This window comes from Somniosus microcephalus, chromosome 16, assembly GCF_052327205.1.
Source record: "Somniosus microcephalus isolate GS21.2 chromosome 16, FLI_Smic_1.0, whole genome shotgun sequence".
NCBI classification, from domain to species: domain Eukaryota; kingdom Metazoa; phylum Chordata; class Chondrichthyes; order Squaliformes; family Somniosidae; genus Somniosus; species Somniosus microcephalus.
Genome location: NC_141002.1, coordinates 97,467,549 through 97,488,531, shown reverse-complemented (window position 1 = coordinate 97,488,531; position 20,983 = coordinate 97,467,549). Strand labels below are relative to the sequence as shown.

Here is a 20,983-nt window from a genome sequence, read left to right as displayed (position 1 = left end):
GCGGTTGTACCAGGAAAAACTCTTACCTGTTATTTCAGGGCACTGAAGGATTAGTCCAACAAGAAGTAATAAATATTTGGTGGTACACAAGCAGATATCAGGCATGCAGGAGGAGATCATGAATATAGGCAGACAATAATATGGGGGGAAGGGAAGGTCCAGGCTCAGCCATAGAACCATATACATTTATAAGTCACACAACACCAGGTTATAGTCCAACAGTTTTATTTGAAATCACAAGCTTTCGGAGCGCTGCTCCTTCGTCAGGTGAAGTTGAGAGATGCATAAAGACACAACTTATATAGTCAGAGAATAATGCCAGATGATTACAGGTAATCTTTCTAACTGCCATTTATCACACCTCGGCAGAGAGATAATCACAGCAATCAAAGGTGTGAATGGTGTCCAAACAGGTTAGTCAGGAAAACATTACATCAAAGAACAATGAGGTGGGGTCACAAGGGGTCAAATGTTGCAGATGCTGGGGTCTGTATGAAAAACAGACAAAAAAACATTTTTTTTTGCTGGAAATCACAGCAGGTCCGGCCGCATCTGTGTAGAGAGAACAAGCCAACGACGACTCGAGTCTGGATGACCCTACGTCAGGTGGGGTTACATGTAGCGTGACATGAACCCAAGATCCCGGTTGAGGCCGTCCTCATGAGTGCGGAACTTGGCTATCAGTTTCTGCTCTACGGAGGCCCAGTCGGGGAACACTTCAGCAGTCAAGGACATTCAGCCTCCGATCTTCGGGTAAGCATTCTCTCCAAGGCGGCCTTCGAGACACACGACAACGCAAAATCGTAGAGCAGAAACTGATAGCCAAGTTCAGCACTCATGAGGATGGCCTCAACCGGGATCTTGGGTTCATGTCACGCTACATGTAACCCCACCTGACGTAGGGTCATCCAGACTCGAGTCGTCGTTGGCTTGTTCTCTCTACACAGATGCGGCCGGACCTGCTGTGATTTCCAGCAAAAAAAATGTTTTTTTGTCTGTTTTTTGTTTTTCATACAGACCCCAGCATCTGCAACATTTGACCCCTTGTGACCCCACCTCATTATTCTTTGATGTAATGTTTTCCTGACTAACCTGTTTGGACACCATTCACACCTTTGATTGCTGTGATTATCTCTCTGCTGAGGTGTGATAAATGGCAGTTAGAAAGATTACCTGTAAACATCTGGCATTATTCTCGGACGATATAAGTTGTGTCTTTATGCATCTCTCAACTTCATCTGACGAAGGAGCAGCGCTCCGAAAGCTTGTGATTTCAAATAAAACTGTTGGACTATAACCTGGTGTTGTGTGACTTCTTACATTTGTCCACCCCAGTCCAACACCGGCATCTCCACACCATATACATTTACAGGAGGAGGCCATTCAGCCCATCGTGTCTGTGCCAGCTCTTTGCTAGAGCAATCCAGACCCAACCCATTGCCTGGCTCTCTCCCTTAAAACCTTTGCTTCAAATGATTATTTGTGGCAATGCACAATTTCTACCTAAAGCCCAATTTTTAAAAAGTAACCAAAGGGCTCAAAACAAATTATTCAATATTGTAGCTCGTAAAAAATGGGCAAGTTCTCCATCAGCTTAGATCTACAAAGTCAGATTGAAATGCCATAAAGCGGGCAGAAATCAAACAGAAATGTTTCTTTTCAATATTATTTGAAAAAGCTGCAACTCTAAACATTATTTTTGTTGGGGGAAAAAAGAATGCTATCCATAGCACACTGAACATTTAATAGAAAGTTAAAATGAGCCATTAAATAGATTAGCCAAAGTGAAACAGTTTTTAAATTTAGTGCAACTTATTAAGTAACTTTTCCAGTTGTCATCTAAGACATAATAGCTAAGTGACCAATTTTAATGCCACTAATCTTTAGTGAAATTATTCTGCATCAGTCACACATGAGCCAATCACTGTTATTCTGAATGAAAAGAGTCTCTTAGGAAAAAAAAAAGTAACATTATGGAAGATGAATGAAGCAAAAGCGTAATGCGCTCGATCATAAAGTCAAAGAAAAATACTTACAATTAAGAGTTCTTCTATGATCTAATAGATAACGGTGAGATAAGGAGAGCAATAGAAGAAGGACGAAGGCAAATGTGTTTATTCGAAGTTGTGAAAATAGTTTACAGTTGAAACAGGTGAAAAATAAATCAGGCAAGAAATAGAAGCACGATATAAATTAAAAAACAAGAAACTACTAAAATGTCACGGGAGGAAACTGAAATCTGGCCGGTTGATATACCTGTTGGAGGGTAATGACGCTGCTCTTATCACTGTCAAACTCAGCAATTACTAGTTTAGTTCGGAGATCTTGCAACTTCTGCTGATAATCGATGATTTCATTGTCCTTGGCAGACAACACTTTCTGTAAGAGTTTTAAAAAGAAAAACCTTAAAATAGCAGTTACCATTGTTCATTACAATATAATTTTTGAACAATTAGTGACAACTCAACACTTCTTCTGAGCAATGCCAGGTATTGGTTTACCTTCCATTCCTCGATTTTTGTGTTCACTGCCAACATCACTGGATCCTCCTCTTCGGTCACGGCTCGGAGCTGGTCGGTCAGATCTTGCACCTGTTTACAGAGAGAACATGGCAGTGCTGGCAGAAACAGTCTGAAGGGCTCAGATGAAGGCGGCTTTTCAGCTCATCGAATCGCAGCCCTCCAAGTCTAGCAAACCCTACCGCCTTCCCAGCACGGTGCCTGGCTTTTGTTTTAAAATGAGTCCAATGTCCCGGCTTCAATTAAACCTCCCTAGTAACGCGTTCCAGCGGTTGATCACCGTCTGTGATGCTTGCCTTAGGTTTGCCGTACACAATCCTGAACCTCTTGTCCTGCTACCCTGCCGCATATCTAAGCATTGGTTCAGGTTCACTTTCTCTATCTTTAAGTATTTTATATAACCTTGCTACAGATTTGGAATTTCTCCCAACATTTTTGGCTGTTGCTCACAGCATTTCCACAAGCAGACCAAATCTATGAACTGAAATCTGCTTGTTTTAAACATGTCATGTAGAGGAGAGCATGCCACAGAACTAATAATTATCCTAATCTTACTATCTCACACCAGCGACATGGCATACCTATCTAAAAAGGTGGTAAATAACACATTTGTGGACCACTATATTCAGGCTAAGACTAATAGTCAGATTTATTTGAGATATTACACAGAAATAGAAACACAGCATGAAACCAGGAGGTACAATACTAGACTTACACACTATATAAAATGATTCAAGACAAGGAAAGAGGCAGTGCAAAATCTTTGTTGTTCTTTCTAGTGGTCCGCCTGAGTCTCTGGTAACAATTAAATGGTCGGTTTATTTTGAGCCAGTTTATTTCTCAAGTTCATGTAACTTTATCCAATTTTTGGCTTTGCTCCTCCTCCTGCCTATATGATTCTCTGGTCTGGGTACAGCAGTGTAATGGCTATGGTACTGGGCTAGCACTATCATTGTATGATGTGAGATTGAATTCTATAAATATGGTAATTTATGAAAGCTCATAAAAACCCACAGGATTACTGATGTCCTTGGCTTCCTCCTCTCCATTTCTTCTATTACTGTCCTTCTTAATTAGTAAATACCTATTTAAGCTTATACCCAGTTGAATCTCATGGCATACACACCTCTCCATTTGTTGTGTGGCTTAACCCAGCTAAAAGTGTATTTGTTAGATTAACAGCCCTTTCATGAATCTTAATATAGAAGCATAATAACCTTTCTTAAATGTTATTTTTAATTTAACTACTACCGTAACTATCTTAAAATAACTGTTTAATATCTTACAACTGGATACATCTTAAGAGGACTTAACACACCCTTTTAAGTACCTTCCTATTTCAGTACAATAATTCATCTAATCTCATCTTAAACTACTTTTTATTTGAAACTTCCCATGCCTTACACTTTGTCTTTGATAAAAGCAATAACTTTTTTTTGGAGTGGGAGATAAAAAGGATTAAAAAACATCTCAGTAATAGATTAGGATTTTGTAATAAAGAAAGCAGTCCCTAACTTGCCCTCCCCTTTTATTTATACTCCGATTGCCATTCTCAATGTCACTTGCTCCTTCTCAAGTTAGCCAATTCTCCCTCCTCCTCCAACCAATCTTCTCCATCAGGACAGTCCAGCCTACAAACGCATCTAGAAATGTTGTCAATATTTTGGCTGACCCATTAGGAAGAATGTTTGACAGCAGTGGACCAGTGTCTTTCCCTGCACAATCTCCTTGCCCTTCCGCCCAAGACCTGGCTGAAGCTGCCAAGCTCATCCTGCAGAGACCAGAGTGTGAACATCAGTCACAAGCAAGAACCCTACTTGAGTTTCCAAATTCCATTGGCCAGTGCTCTGGCATCATGGTTCCCAGACTACGTTTGAATGAATTCAATTAGTTGTGATTATTAGAAGTAACCCTGGGCCTTGCCTGAAACAACAGCTGCTCCTTTTCCCGTTGAAACTGGTCCACAGAATTATCGGTTTGCTGGACAATCAGTTTCATTTTGTTGTATTCATCCGTCATCTTCTCCATCTCTTGCACGGACTCTGCCAGGTTTTTCTGCATCTGTTTGTTCTGTGTCTCCAGCTTTTCATTGGCGTCAGACAAATTCTAGGGGGTGTAGGAAAGAAAACAGTAATCGTTTAATAATCAGCAGTCTGTTGCTAAAGAGGGAAACTGCTTGTTTTTTAAAAAACTAAGGAACGCACTTGGCGCAGAACATTGTGTGTACCTACATGGCGCCAACTATCAAGTACCTAGTCTGCAAGGCTCTGCCAACCCTCACCCTAAAAGGCGTTAGCTAATCAGTGAAAGTAACACCAATCCACTCAACTTCTGAGGTATTTTATTTGTTTCTGGGATGTGCGTGACATAAGAAATAGGAGCAGGAGTAGGCCATTCAGCCCCTCGAGCCTGCTCCACCATTCAATGAGATCATGGCTAATTTTCTACCTCAAGTCCACTTTCCGCCCTATCCCCTTATCCCTTGATGACACTGGCGAGGCCTCATTTATTGCCCATCCTCAGTTACCCTGACAACGTGATGGTGATGGGCCGCCTTCATTGTAGCTGATTCTTTTTACAACTGAGTGGCTTGTTAGGCCACTTTGGAGGGCATTAAGAGTCAACCACGTAGAGTGAGACTGGGGTCACGCTTAGGCTAGACTGGGTATGGGTGGCAGGTTCCCTTCCCTGAAGGACATGATTTACCTTATTCTGGCATACAAGAGAATCATGGAGTGTAAAAATACAGGAATGTAACACACTGGAGAAATACTTAGCTATAAAATATAAAGAAATATTAAAAATATGAAGTACCTGAATTTCATCCAAATAGTGAGCAAGCTCCATGTTCTTTCTGGAGAGCTGAGTTCTGTAGTCTGATTCGTCACCTCTCCTGTTAAGGAGAGTCTCCCGCTGCGAATCTATTTGTTTCTGATAGTCAACAACGTCTTGGCATAATTGATCATTCTGCAAAAAGCGTCAGTAACACAGAAAGTTCACGGTCTTTCCACCAATTGAACACTTGAGGAAAAAAATTCTAGAAACAAAATAATGACTCAATGTACAAGCGCACTAATGATGGCGATCATTCATTACTTAGCCAGTCATCTCTATGATGCTCTTACCTTTCTTTTAAGTCCTTTTTTCTTTGACAAAAGAAAAGTGAATGATGTGAATGGGAGAAAGAAGAAGACTGAGGTCGTGCATGTTAGCAAGAACAAACTTTTTAGTGAGAAAAACTCGACAGCAACAAAAGGTAAACAAGCAGAACCGAAGATGCAAAGAAACTGAAAGTTGCGATAAGTGGTCTGCAAACACACGTTTTTATTTAACCTTTATTCACATTTGATTGTTCATGGGATATTATCAGTTCACATCACTGACCTCTCTTCTTAGCTTGTTGTTTTCATTTTCTATCTCCTTGATTCGAATTCCCACCTAAAAAGTACAATAAAAAGGTATATGTTGGTATATATAGTGAAGATATGAGGGGGTCAAAAAGCAGTGATAAAAAAAAAAGCATCTCTCTTGATGCCAAGAATTAAAACTAAAACGATCCCTTTATTGAATGTTACAATGAGTATGGATGTTAAAGAGAACCTAGGTGAGCTGTACAAAATATCACTGTTGATTTTCCAAAATGGGGAGGGGGACAGGGGACTGATTCCAGCCATGTGGCCATCCTGTGCCCATCAGTAAATGTGCCCGTACATGACCATGCAGCTATGGTTCTATCAAGAGGTGTGTCCTGCTGGATATGGAGCATGCACGATAAGCGAAGATAGAACTGTAAGGGTGTGAGGATTTGACATGGGCCAACAGTTATGAGAATACTGGGAAAGTCTCCATTTCACATTCACTTACAAACTAACCTGAAATACAATCAATTCATACTATTATTAATTGTAGATTAAAGATTTCATTATGTAATTGTTGCACTTATAATCATACTGGTAATCCTGTTGTGAAATGCCCCGGGTGGCCCTGGTTTGGGAGGTAAGATGGAGGCAAACAAAAGGCTCATGGTTCCTTCTTGACCAAATTCTAAAAAGGCCATTTTAGCATTTCTCATAAAATAGCTGCCTGCAAAACAACAAGGCCAACTTGGCAAGATTCCAAAGACCCTGATAAGGGACAAAGGCTAAATCACAGCAAAGCCATAACAAAATCATAACCATTCACTTCCCAGGCGAGATAAACGATGGACAAGGGCATCATGTCTCGTTTGAATTAGACCCTGTTAGGGAGTGAAACACAGATGGTGTCAGGAGAAGCAGGGGTGTCATGAGGGTGATGGCCTGACAGGGGAAGGCAGGATCAGTGAGTACGTGGCATCCCTGTAACTGTGTAGTAAAATTCAGGTGCAAATCCGTGATTGGGTTAACTGGTCCCCATAGATTTTGCTGTGAAGAAGGGGTATAAGAGGGGGTTTGCCCTTTTAGACACAAGGGTTATAGAGGTATTCAGCTGAGAAGCGTGAGACTATCCAGAGACGGGCCATACTGATGGAGGGACCACATGTGCGACGCCGACCGTACACAGAGTCTAAAGGGCTAACGGGCCGGCGGGGGTTCGCCCGTGGAGATCACAACCTTTATACCCAGGGCATAATGGGTCAAGTCGAATAATTCGGAACTTAAGAGCGAAAGGGTTAACTGGCACAAACTCAAAAACTCAACACAGTAAATGTGGACCAGGTTCATGGGCAACACTTTGTGGCATGCCTATGTGGGTATCTACCTGAGAAATGGTACAGCTGGGCAGTTTTATTTTAACATAGAAGATAGGAGCAGGAGTCGGCCATTCGGCTCCTCGAGCCTGCTCCGCCATTTAATGAGATCATGGCTGATCATCCAAATTCAGTACCCTGTCCCTGCCTTCTCCCCATATCCCTTGATCCCTTTAGCCTTAAGAAATATATCTAACTCCTTCTTGAACATATTTCATGAATTGGCCTCAACTGCCTTCTGTGGTAGAGAATTCCACAGGTTCGCCACTCTCTGGGTGAAGAAATTCCTCCTCATCTCAGTCCTAAATGGCTTACCCCTTATCCATAGACTGTGCCCCCTGGTTCTGGACTCCCCCACCATCGGGAACATCCTTCCTGCATCTAGTCTGTCTAGTCCTGTTAGAATGTTTTAAGTTTTGGTAGCTTCTTAAAGGAATGGCATTTTCTTCCTTAACTATTTCCAGGTCCCACAGGTAGTGGACAGTGTTGACGCGTGCCACTGCCTCCTGCCAGGCATGTTGCCCAGCTATCCTTGGAGATGGGGCTGGATTAACACAGGGGCCCGTGCCCAGAGACCCGAGCCAAATATGGGGCTCCCTGATCTCCCGGGCACTGCTGCCAGCAGCCCGCGAGTTGTTTGAAATCGCGGGACTTCTTGCGCGAGTAGCGGCAGCTTCCAGCGCCAAACCCTTCCCGTCCCTGTCTCATGAAACCTGCTGTGGTGCAATCCGCCGCGGCCTGGGATTTAAAGCTCGCAGGCTTAATTAACATATTTTGAACAGTTTTCCTGAACTTCTACTGGAGGTGCGCAGGAAGGAGATTGCCTCAGCTCAATTGCAGGGCTTAACAGCTTAGCGAACCAAATTCTCGAGGCGATAAACAGCATAACCTGCCGTGTAGTGCTGCAATGCAATACAGCCAGCAGACATACCAGTAACATTTTGCACTACCCAATAACCATAGTTAACCATGCATGGCAGAGTTGAGGATTCTTCAAGTAACGACGGAATCTTGAACTGTGTGCACCATTCCATGGAAATGCAGGGAACAGCACCAACCGTTGTACATGGCCTTCTTTGACCTCACAAAGGCCTTCGGCACTGTCACCCGTGAGGGATTATGGAGTGTCCTCCTCAAATTCGGCTGCCCTCAAAAGTTTGTCACCATCCTCCGCCTGCTTCACGACGACATGCAAGCCGTGATCCTGACCAACGGTTCCACCACAGACCCAATTCACGTACGAACCAGGGTCAAGCAAGGCTGTGTCATCGCACCAACGCTCTTCTCCATCTTCCTTGCTGCAATGCTCCATCTCACCCTCAGTAAACTCCCCACTGGAGTGGAGCTAATTTACAGAACAAACAGGAAACTGTTCAACCTCCATCGCCTCCAGTCCAGATCCAGATCCAAGGTCGTCCCATCCTCTGTCGTCGAATTACAGTATGCAGACGACGCTTGCGTCTGCGCTCACTCGGAGGTCGAACTCCAAACCATCGTCAACACCTTCATCGAAGCGTACGAGAGCATGGTGTGGTAAACCACTGTTTGTATTCCTGTTTGTCCTGTTTGTATTCCACTGTGTACATGCCTGGACATGCCTCGGCTGACTCCTCCCACAGGTCCTAGTATAAAGGTGACTGCTCCCCAGCCCTTAGTATCATGGACCGGTCGACCACGCGAGGCAGACCTCCATTCTGTTGTTAATAAAAGCCTTTAGTTACTCTTCTAACTCTCAGTCTTTTATGAGTAATTGATAGCGCATCAATTTTATTAACAACATTTTTATAATGGAGGAGATCCTCACACCAGCATGCCTGGACTTAGATCATCGGGAGGCGGACTCATCCACCAAGTTTACTCACTGGCTTAAGTGTTTCGAAAAATTCCTGACCGCCTCCGAAGCAATCAAATCGGACGAGGACAAACTGGATGTCCTGACCTCCAAAGTGAACCACCGAGTGTACTCGGTCATCCAAGACGCGACCTCGTACGCGGACGCTATCAAGCTCCTCAAGGACCAGTACACGCGCCCAGTGAACGAAGTGTACGCCAGGCACCTCCTGGGGAGTCGTAAACAACAACCTGGGGAATCGACCGTGGAATACCTTCAGGCACTGTCTGTGCTTGGCCGGGCCTGTGGTTGTAAGGATGTAAAGGCCGCCGTGTACACAGAGGAACTTATCCGGGACGCTTTTGTAGCGGGCCACAGATCCAATTACACCCGACAGCGACTGTTGGAGCAGAGTAACCTCGACCTCAACAAGGCCTCTGAACTCGCACTATCGTTGGATGCAGCCTACCAGGGCATGGATGCCTACTCCTCTGCACCGTGGACGCCGCGGGAAATGACAGCCTGGGACACGGTAGGACCGCCTCATAGCGCCGTGCCACCCCAGCCACACCCCAACAACGGCCCAACTACCGCAGCAGTGTCCCAAGGCCAGACAGCAGTGCCCCAAGGCCAGAAATGCTACTTCTGTGGCCAGGCAAAACACCCCAGAGCGCGCTGCCCGGCGAAAAACGCGATCTGCTCGGGCTGCGGGAAGAAGGGACACTACGCTAGCGTCTGCAGGGCCAAAGCCACCCGAACCCCAGCAGCGCCGCGTGTGGGCCATGCGGGCCGCCATCTTGGACCTCCCCGGCCATGTGCGAATCACCGGTACAGCAGCCATTTTGGACGCCTCCAGCCACATGGGGATCATGGACGCCGCCATCTTGGACGACAGCCGGGACGCAGCAGGCCCCCGACACCGCCTCATCTGATACCCGCAGCGACACACCGACCCCTACGCTGGCATCCGTTACACTGGACCAAGCGAGACCGCACCAACTGGCCAGTTCCACAATGGACATTAAGGTAAATGGTCACGATACAATCTGCCTTTTTGACTCTGGGAGCACGGAGAGCTTCATCCACCCCGACACGGTGCGGCGTTGCTCTCTCCCAGTCCTGCCTGCGCAACAGCGGATTTCTATGGCCTCCGAGTCCCAGTCGGCGGACATCGGCGGCTACTGCGTGGTGACACTCGTAGTAGACGGGACCGTGTACGATCATTTTAAACTTCTGGTCCTGCCTGACCTCTGCGCTGCCGTCCTGCTGGGGTTAGATTTTCAGTGCCACCTTAAAAGTGTTACGATGGCGTACGGTGGACCCCTACCCCCACTCACAGTCCGCAGCCAGCAGCTTCCAAACTGCCCGCCGCGCACCAGGTGCAACCTCTCCACACTCAGAGTCACCCCCCCCCCAACTGTTTGCTAACCTCACCCCCGACTGTAAGCCCATCGCCACAAAGAGCAGGCGATACAGTGCCGGGGACAGGGTTTTCATTAAAACCAAAGTGGAGCGGCTCCTGAAAGAAGGGATTATTGAGGGCAGCACCAGCCCCTGGCGAGCCCAGGTTGTGGTCGTTAAGACCGGCGAGAAGCAGCGCCTGGTCATCGACTACAGCCAGACAATAAATCGCTACACCCTGCTGGACGCCTACCCACTCCCCCGTATAGCTGATATGGTCAACCAGATCGCGCAGTACCGCGTCTTCTCGACCATTGACCTGAAATCAGCGTACCACCAGCTCCCCATCCGCCCTGAGGACCGCCAGTACACTGCCTTTGAGGCAAACGGCCGCCTCTATCACTTCCTTAGGGTTCCCTTTGGCGTCACCAACAGGGTCTCCGTCTTCCAAAGGGAGATGGACCGGATGGTAGATCAAAATGCGTTGCAGGCCACTTTCCCATATCTGGACAATGTGACCATCTGCGGCCGTGACTTGCAGGACCATGACGCAAACCTCGAAAAATTCCTCCGCACCGCCCAACTCCTAAACCTGACATATAACAAGGAGAAGTGCATATTCCGCACAAACCGCCTCGCCATCCTTGGCTGTGTTGTGGAACACGGAGTCATCGGCCCCGACCCCGACCGGATGCGTCCCCTTATGGAACTTCCACTGCCCCACTGCCTCAAGGCCCTGAAGAGGTGCCTAGGGTTTTTCTCCTATTACGCCCAGTGGGTCCCCTACTATGCGGACAAGGCCCGTCCGCTGATCAAGTCCACCTCTTTTCCCTTGATGGCAGAGGCCCGCTTAGCCTTCCACCGTATCAAGGAGGACATTGCCAAAGCCACCATGCACGCAGTGGACGAATCCATCCCCTTCCAGGTGGAAAGCGACGCGTCTGACTTTGCCCTGGCCGCTACCCTCAATCAGGCGGGGAGACCCGTGGCCTTCTTTTCACGAACCCTCCAAGGCCCGGAGACCAGACACTCCGCTGTTGAGAAGGAGGCCCAGGCGATTGTGGAGGCTGTGCGTCATTGGAGGCACTACCTGGCCGGAAAACGATTTACCCTGCTCACTGACCAGCGTTCAGTTGCTTTTATGTTTAACAACAAGCAGAGGGGCAAAATCAAAAATGACAAGATCTTGAGGTGGAGAATCGAACTTTCCACCTACAACTACGAGATCTTGTACCGGCCCGGGAAGCTAAATGAACCCCCGGATGCGCTATCGCGTGGCACCTGCGCCAGCGCGCAGATCGATAGACTGTGGGCCCTCCACAATGACCTCTGCCACCCGGGGGTCACCAGGTTCTTCCACTTCATCAAGGCCCGCAACCTGCCTTACTCTATTGAGGAGGTCAGGACCATGACCAGGAACTGCCAAATCTGCGCTGAGTGCAAACCGCACTTTTATAGACCAGACAGGGCCCACCTGATAAAAGCCACTCGCCCCTTCGAGCGCCTGAGCGTCGATTTTAAAGGGCCTCTCCCCTCCTCCGACCGCAATGTGTACTTCCTCAATATTATTGATGAGTACTCCCGTTTCCCGTTCGCCTTCCCCTGCCCGGACATGACCAGTGCCACGGTCATTAAATGTCTGAACAACCTCTTCACCCTGTTCGGCTTCCCCAGCTATATCCATAGCGACCGGGGCTCATCGTTTATGAGCGACGAACTCCGTCAGTACCTGCTAACTAGGGGTATTGCCACAAGCAGGACCACCAGTTACAACCCCCGGGGGAACGGACAGGTGGAAAGAGAAAATGCGACAGTTTGGAAGGCCGTCCTGCTAGCCTTAAAGTCTAGGGGCCTTCCAACCTCCCGCTGGCAGGATGTGCTCCCCGATGCGCTCCACTCTATTCGGTCACTGCTCTGCACTGCCACTAACGCCACCCCTCATGAGAAAATGTTTGTCTTCCCAAGGAAGTCCACATCGGGGACATCGCTACCGCCATGGCTGACGTCCCCAGGGCCGGTCCTACTGAGAAGACACGTGAGGACCCATAAAACGGACCCCCTGGTCGAGAGGGTCGACCTCCTCCACGCCAACCCCCAGTATGCTTACATCGCATACCCGGACGGGCGGGAGGACACAGTCTCCATAAGAGACCTTGCACCCTCGGGGGCCGCAGTAACCCACTACCCACTACCACCCCCCCCCACGATCCGATATCCAGCCCCAGCAGACGGCAGGCCTGGGCCCTGCGACCCGCTCGACATCTACGAGGACGACACGCCTGTGCCACAGCCTACGCTGGACTCGATGCCGGAAACTTCACTACCCCTGCCGTCGCCACGCAGATCACAGCGGCAGACAAGACCTCCGGAGAGACTCCAATACACTAACTTTTAATACACTTCACCCCGCCGGACTCAATTTTAAACAAGGGGTGAATGTGGTAAACCACTGTTTGTATTCCTGTTTGTCCTGTTTGTATTCCACTGTGTACATGCCTGGACATGCCTCGGCTGACTCCTCCCACAGGTCCTAGTATAAAGGTGACTGCTCCCCAGCCCTTAGTATCATGGACCGGTCGACCACGCGAGGCAGACCTCCATTCTGTTGTTAATAAAAGCCTTTAGTTACTCTTCTAACTCTCAGTCTTTTATGAGTAATTGATAGCGCATCACATGGGCCTTACACTAAACATCCGTAAGACAAAGATCCTCTACCAACCTGCCCCCGCCACACAGTACTGCCCCCCGACTATCAAAATCCACAACAAGGCCTTGGACAATGTGGACCACTTTCCATACCTCGGGAGCCTATTGTCAACAAGGGCAGGCGTCGACAACGAAGTCCAACACTGCCTTCAGTGTGCCAGTGCAGCCTTCAGTCGCCTGAGGGAGAGTGTTTGAAGCCCAGGACCTCAAACCCGGCACTAAGCTCATGGTCTACAGAGCAGCAGTGATACCCGCCCTGCTGGATGCCTCAGAGACATGGACCATGTACAGCAGGCACCTCATAGCACTGGAGAGGTACCACCAACACTGCCTCCGCATGATCCTGCAAATCCATTGGCAGGATAGGCGCACCAACATCAGTGTTCTTGCTCAGGCCAACATCCCCAGCATCGAAGCTTTGACCACGCTCAATCAGCTACGATGGACGGGTCACATTGCCCGCATGCCCGATACGAGACTCCCAAAACAAGCGCTCTACTCGGAGCTCCAGCACGACAAGAGAGCCCCAGGTGGGCAGAGGAAACGCTTCAAGGACACCCTCAAAGCCTCCTTGAAAAAGTGTAACATCCCCACCGACACCTGGGAATCCCTGGCCCAAGACCGCACAAAGTGGAGGAGAAGCATCCGGGAAGGCGCCAAACACCTCGAGTCTCTTCGCCGGGAGCAAGCGGAAGTCAAGCGCAGGCATCGCAAGGAGCGCACGTCAACCCAAGCACCCCACCCACCCGCCCCTTCAACCACCGTCTGCCCCACCTGTGACAGAGACTGTAGGTCCCGCATTGGACTCATCAGTCACCTGAGAGCTCATTTTTAATGTGGAAACAAGTCATCCTCGGTTCCGAGGGACTGCCTAAGAGAGAAGAGAGAGCAGCATTCCAAGACTGAGATGCAGGCTGTGGTTTTCCGATGATGTGTTCTGACAGCCCACAATTTACTGCCCACCCCCCCCCCCCACCCCATTAAACTGAATCTATGGAAAGCTGCAGCTGAGAAGCGGTAAACCCTAGCCACCATATTCTAGCACTATGGCTGTAGCATCTCTGCAGTATTATACCTCAGTGTTAGAGGGAAGTCTGAGGTAAGAATATCTTTCAGTGGATAGCTTCTCCCATGCAGGTGAATCAGTTAAAGTGCTCCTCTTTATATCGGGCGTGCATCATCGTACCCTACACGGTCATTCCCTCTCCCCTGCCTTACCAGGGGTCGACTGGCTCACCTGAAAAGGCATGGAATTCTCACGGAAAAATGGGATGTCGCTATCACAGCGCCATGGAGCCAGTGGCGGGGGAATTCGGGAAGTCTTCCGATTTCACATACGGCCAGTCCTCCCCTGCCCCTGATGCTCATTATACCCTGAATATTTAAGCTACTGTTTAACCTCACTTCATCCTAGGGTGCATTTAGAGGTGAAGGGTTGCAATCGATAAACTTTAAACTTGGTGAGAATGTGGAACTCGCAGTGGTTGAGGCGAATGGTATTGGTGCATTTAAAGGGGAAGCTAGATAAACACATGAGGGAGAAAGGAATAGAAGGATACGCTGATCGGGTGAGAGGAAGAGGGGTGGGAGGAGGTTCGTGTGGAGCATAAACACCGGCATAGATCAGTGGGGCCGAATGGCCTGTTTCTGTGCTGTACATTCTAATAAACTTTGTTTTCTAATTGAGCCCAGTTTAAAAGAAAAACTGAGAAAGTTGTGCCAACAGTTTGCATTCAGAGTTGTTCCTGTTCCAGCTTCCTTACTTGCTCAACGAGTTTCTTTTCCTTGTTCAGCTCTTTCTCCATTTCGGAAACCTCCCGGTCCTTGAACTGCAGCTGGTTTTCCAACTGACGAAGTTCTTCTCTTAAGAATCGGGTATCACGCCCTCCAGCGCTCACTTGGGCCATCTGGGTGGAAACAAAATGGAGCATTGCTCACTTTCTGAATTCACACAGGTTTTAAGTAAACAATAAATTACATTTGCAGAGAAAATCTCCTATTGTGAGTTACTTCAAGAGAACTTAGATCAGAATATGCATGATGGGAACAGGGCCTATATCTTTAGGTTTCAATTAACTACAATAAGGCATGTCCTTTACACACACACACACCACACACACACCACACACACACCACACACACACACACACACACACACACACACACACACACACACACACACCTTTCCTTCACCCCTTCCTTCCTTCAGAGTGGTGAGAATGTGGAACTCCAGGGAGTGGCTGAAGCGAATAGTATAGATGCATTTAAGGGGAGGCTGGACAAGCACGTGAGGGAGAAGGGAATAGAGGGTTATGCTGATAGAGTTAGATGAGGAAAGACGGGAGGAGGCTCGAGTGGAGCATAAACACCAGCACGGGCCTGTTGGGCCGAATGGACTGTTTCTGTGCTGTAAGATCGATGTAATTCTGTATAATAACAAAGAAATTAAAACTTTACACTAACCTCCAGCTCATTCTCTAGCTTAAGAACTTTTGCTTTCAGCTGGTTTTCTGTGGAGAAAACAGATTAACAAGTAACTATATACATTCAATTATTCACAGTGAACGCACAGACCAGAACAAACTGACTGCAAAACAGCTACTTACCTGTTTTAGCTTGCTCTTCCCCAGCTTTTTCAACTTCTTCCAAAGCCAACTCAACCTCTTGTGCTTTCATCTATATATTATTAAAAAAACACAAACATCTTGATCATGTGTGAATGTAAAACATTGTGAACTTTATCAAGCATTGAGGAAACACAACGTGAAGTAATCATGGGCCTTTCCATCCAGTTTAAAGCATTTTGGATTTTTTTGTCACTGTAACCAATATTTGTGCTTCTTAGAAAAAGCACTTATCAACAAAAGGTTTTACAACAATCTTTTACATTTTATTTATGTTCACATTAAGTTGGATAAAGCACTATTCAAAAGTACTGCACAAAATAAGAATCGCATTCAAAACAATTTGTATATAAGCTATTAAGAATAATTCAGAAATTAAAAAGGTTGTGCTGCCTTTCTGGTTTAATGCCATTTTCTCCTCTCCCCTCTGAAGGTATTGATTCCTTACCAGCGTATGCTGGAGCCACAATTGACCAGTGACCCTCTGAAACCTTGCCCAAGTGTCATTGCTCATGTGGGAACGTTAACAGCGAGTTATGGCAGGCTATTAATTTAAGCACTTTACAGGTCATTCTATGTGTGTGTGTGTGTGTGTGTGTGTGTGTGTGTGTGTGTGTGTGTGTGTGTGTTTTTCCTCCCCCTGCCCTTTCTGCTGTTCCTTTTTAAAAGCTGTCCAACTGTGAATTTTCTTCCAGTTTTGGTAAAAGCCCCACACTTGAAACGTTAACTTGTCTATTCGCTCCACAGATGCCGATTGACCTGCTGAATATTTCCAGCACTTTGCTTGTCTTTCAGATTTCCAATCTCTGCAGTTGTTCACTTTTTAGCAGTTTTGTAGGTCTTCATAACTTAGAGCCATAAGAGCCAGATTCACCCGTCACTCTTGTCTGAACTCTTATCAATGCAACGATGTTATTTTGAAGATAGTGTGCAAAACTATGCACAATCATCCTAAATGACATCTTGCTGATGAGTTATAAAAGGATAAAATAAGCTGCTTGATTTAAAATCAAATTCATGCTTCAGTGCACCTTAATAGGGTTTAAGGGGAAGAGGAAGCTAGATAAGTCCATGAGGAGGAAAGGAATAAAAGGTTATGTTGATAAGGTGAGATGAAGAGGGGTGGGAGGAGGCTCGTGTGGAGCATAAACACCGGCACAGACCAGTTGGACCGAATGGCCTGTCCCTGTGCTGTACATTCTATGTAATTCTATGTACATGATCTCCCAACAATTAATTATTTACCCCCATTAGTAACAGCTTCCACATGATTTCAGTGTCTCGTTAATAATGACACCCAAACATCTTTTCTTTACCACTTTTGTTAATCTAGCTTTCTAGCAATGGAGCAACAAACAAGCATCTTTAAACACAAACCTTCATCAAGGACTGAGTGATGCGGAAAAGCTGAATCAGCTTCTCCGGGTCCTCTGGTGTCAATTCATTTCCTTCAACCTGCGCACAGAAATTCACCGTTATTGTTAAAATTGCTAAATGCAAAAATATCAATACTAAACTCCAAACTGAAATGAATAGCAAGACCTTGGATATTGAATCCAACAACTTATCTGCCAGTTTCTCTCGACTTGGCAAAGAGTCCGGATCAACTTTCATTAGTTTCTCCCAGTCCAGGTTGGGCGCCATCTTGGTGTACGGTTGTTGGGCTCACGCTATAGGGGAAAACATTGAAAATGTCAGTGACAATTCAAACCATCCTGTAAATTAGAAGTGTACTTGGGACCTAAAAAACCTCAGCCTGGCATGGAAAGGAAAAAGTGCAATTAATATTTTGCCCAATTAAAAACTTCTGTAATCACTGCAATGATAGACAGATCGCCTCTTTTCAGTCATCTGATTATCCTAATATACATGTGCATCAGGTCAAAGATTGTAATGAATTTCTAAACAAACCCTGTGAGATTTTTGACTTATTAAAAAAATTTATAATCCAAATGAAAAGGTATTTTTCTGTAACACTCTCAACGCTTTCTCAGATCATACACTATTCCACAGCTTTTTAAAAAATCCACTCTCAGGATGTAGGCGCTACTGGCAAGGCTGGCATTTATTGCCTATCCCTAATTGTCCTCGAGAAGGTGGTGGTGGCGAGCTGCCTTCTTGAACCGCTGCAGTCCGTGTGGTGAAGGTGCTCCCACAGTGCCGTGAGGGAGGGAGTTCCAGAATTGTGACCCAGCGACGATGAAGGAACGGCGATATATGTTCAAGTTAGGATGGTGTGTGACTTGGAGGGGATTGTGAAGGTGGTGGTGTTCCCATGCGCCTGCTGCCCCTGTCCTTCTGGAGGTTGCGGGTTTGGGAGCTGCTGTTGAAGAAGCCTTGGCAAGTTGCTGCAGTGCATCCTGTAGATAGTATTCTCCAGCTGCAAGTATTAGAAAGACTAATTCCAGGCCTTTGTCAATGCAGCGCTTAGATCAGGTGCTTGAGGTGCTGGAGAGGGACCTGTTTGTAAATATTCTGCATGGACTCAGCACGTCCTCCCTCTGTGATTGAGGCTTTGAATTAATCACAGGGAAAATCGTGCTGCTCCATGGTTAAAGGAGACAAGAAAGCGAATGGAACACCAGTACACAAGGGCAATATGAACAAGTTCATGTATGCAGGGCTAATAAAGGGAGAGAAAATCTTTGCATGTCCTTCACAAGCAAAGGATAAGTGGTGCAAATTGGAAATCAGGAAGCTTGGAAAGAGCAGTCATGGAAACTAAACTACAGAAACATAGAAGATAGGAGCAGGAGTAGGCCATTCGGCCCCTCAAGCCTGCTCCGCCATTCAATGAGATCATAGCTGATCATCCAAACTCAGTACCCTGTCCCTGCCTTCTCCCCATATCCCTTGATCCCTTTAGCCTCAAGAAATATATCCAACTCTTTCTTGAATATATTTAATGAACTGGCCTCCACCGCCCTCTGTGGCAGAGAATTCCACAGGTTCACCACTCTCTGGGTGAAGAAATTCCTCCTCATCTCTGTCCTAAATGGCTTACCCCTTATCCTTAGACTGTGACCCCTGGTTCTGGACTCCCCCGCCATCGGGGACATCCTTCCTGCATCCAGTGTGTCTAGTCCTGTTAGAATTTTATAAGTTTCAATGAGATCCCCTCTCATTCTTCTAAACTCCAGCGAGTACAAGCCCAATCGACCCAATCTCTCCTCATACGTCATTCCTGCCATCCCAGGTATCAGTCTGGTGAATCTTCGCTGCACTCCCTCCATGGCAAGAACATCCTTCCTCAGATAAGGCGACCAAAATTGCACACAATACTCAAGATGTGGCCTCACCAAGGCCCTGTACAACTGCAGCAAGATATCCTTGTTCTTGTACTCAAACCCTCTCGCTACGAAGGCCAACATACCATTTGCCTTCTTAACCGCATGCTGCACCTGCATGCTTACCTTCAGCGACTGGTGCACAAGGACGCCCAGGTCTTGTTGCACTTCCCCTTCTCCCAATCTATTGCCGTTCAGATAATAATCTGCCTTCCTGTTTTTGCCACCAAAGTGGATAACCTCGCATTTATCCACATTATACTGCATCTGCCATGCTTCTGCCCAATCACCCAACCTGTCCAAATCATACTGGAGTTTCTCAGCATCTTCCTCACAGCACACACGCCCACCCAGCTTTGTGTTGTCTGCAAACTTGGAGATATTACATCCAGTTCCCTCGTCTAGATCATTTATATATAGTGAATAGCTGGGGTCCTAGGACCGATCCCTGCGGTACCCCACTAGTCACTGCCTGCCACTCGGAAAAAGAGCCGTTTATTCCAACTCTTTGCATCCTGTCTGCCAACCAGTTCTCTATCCAAGTCAGTACCTTGCCCCCAATCCCATGTGCCTTAACTTTACATGCATTATTCCATTATTTTCTTCATTACTGTTATTTTGCTTACATTAATTTTGGCGAGTCCCTATCCCTGATTCAATATTAGATTCCTTGGGATTTTCGGCATGCTAACCTCTTCCTCTACTGTAAATACTGACGCAAAGTAATTATTCAACATCTCCTTGTGGGACACCACTAGGCAACCACTAGAAAAAGGAGGGGGAAGGGGTTGTTATCAGAGTTCCTGCTAAGCTGCACGGGTGTGCGGCTGCAAAGGTATTTTTGGGTGCTGCGCCACACATTGCAAGTCGCGCACTCTCGCAGTCCCACAGGTGCGGGCTCCAGCGCACAGGCGCTCTTCTAATCACGTTCCACAGGCTCCAGTTCTTCAGGCCTGCAGGAGCAGGCTTCAGCACGCAGGAAGATGGCTGTGGTTGTTGGAGATGGAGGAAACTCATCTCAGCCCCAGGACATCGCTGCAGGAGTTCCTCAAGGCAGTGTTCAAGGCCCAACCATCTTCAGCTGCTTCATCAATGGCCTTCCTTCCATCATGTCAGAAGTGGGGATGTTCGCTGATGATTGCACAGTGTTCAGTGCCATTCACAACTCCTCAGATAATAAAGCAGTCCATGCCCGCATGCAGCAAGACCGGGACAACATTCAGGCTTGGGCTGATAAGTGGCAGGTAACATTCGTGCCACAGAAGTGCCAGGCAATGACTATCTCCAACAAGCGAGAGTCTAACCACCTCCCCTTGACACTCAACGGCATTACCATCGCCGAATCCCCCACTATCAACATCCTGAGGGTCACCATTGACCAGAAACTTAACTGGACCATCCACATAAATACTGTGGCAACAAGAGCAGGTCAGAGGCTGGGTATTCTGCGGCGAGTGTCTCACCTCCTGACTCCCCAAAGTCTTTCCACCATCTACAAGGCACAAGTAAGGAGTGTGATGGAATACTCTCCACTTGCCTGGATGAGTGCAGCTCCAACAACACTCAAGAAGCTCGACACCATCCAGGACAAAGCAACCCGCTTGATTGGCACCCCATCCATCACCTTAAACATTCACTCCCTCCACCACCGGCGCACCGTGGCTGCAGTGTGTACCATCTACAAGATGCATTGCATCAACTTACCAAGGCTTCTTCGACAGCACCTCCCAAACCAACACCCTCTACCACCTAGAAGGACAAAGGCAGCAAGCACATGGGAACACCATCACTTCTCCAAGTTCCCCTCCAAGTTACATGGAAATATATCGGCCGCTCCTTCATCGTCGCTAGGTCAAAGTCCTGGAACTCCCTCCCTAACAGCACTG

The 20,983-nt window shown here is 47.1% G+C and overlaps 1 protein-coding gene across 11 annotated transcripts in view; it reads right to left on the bottom strand.

Moving 5' to 3' along the window:
• Nucleotides 1-20,983, bottom strand: part of cep290 (centrosomal protein 290) — a 148,575-nt gene that overhangs the window by 123,003 nt on the left and 4,589 nt on the right. For 6 of the 11 annotated variants that reach the window (XR_015081455.1, XR_015081456.1, XM_086009500.1 and 3 more), the window contains exons 2-13: nucleotides 17,353-17,480; nucleotides 17,188-17,265; nucleotides 15,793-15,862; nucleotides 15,650-15,696; nucleotides 14,950-15,093; nucleotides 5,904-5,957; nucleotides 5,645-5,665; nucleotides 5,334-5,486; nucleotides 4,443-4,625; nucleotides 2,502-2,591; nucleotides 2,257-2,379; nucleotides 2,037-2,057 (exon numbers count right to left, since the gene is read on the bottom strand). Coding sequence is in view for 9 of the 11 variants with exons in the window: in XM_086009500.1 (XP_085865626.1) it covers nucleotides 2,037-2,057; nucleotides 2,257-2,379; nucleotides 2,502-2,591; nucleotides 4,443-4,625; nucleotides 5,334-5,486; nucleotides 5,645-5,665; nucleotides 5,904-5,957; nucleotides 14,950-15,093; nucleotides 15,650-15,696; nucleotides 15,793-15,862; nucleotides 17,188-17,265; nucleotides 17,353-17,454 (1,086 nt within the window). In the remaining 2 variants the exon portion in view is untranslated. The remainder of the gene's footprint in view (nucleotides 1-2,036; nucleotides 2,058-2,256; nucleotides 2,380-2,501; nucleotides 2,592-4,442; nucleotides 4,626-5,333; nucleotides 5,487-5,644; nucleotides 5,666-5,903; nucleotides 5,958-14,949; nucleotides 15,094-15,649; nucleotides 15,697-15,792; nucleotides 15,863-17,187; nucleotides 17,266-17,352; nucleotides 17,481-20,983) is intronic. The other 5 variants (XM_086009502.1, XM_086009508.1, XM_086009507.1 and 2 more) reach the window with 3 other exon arrangements.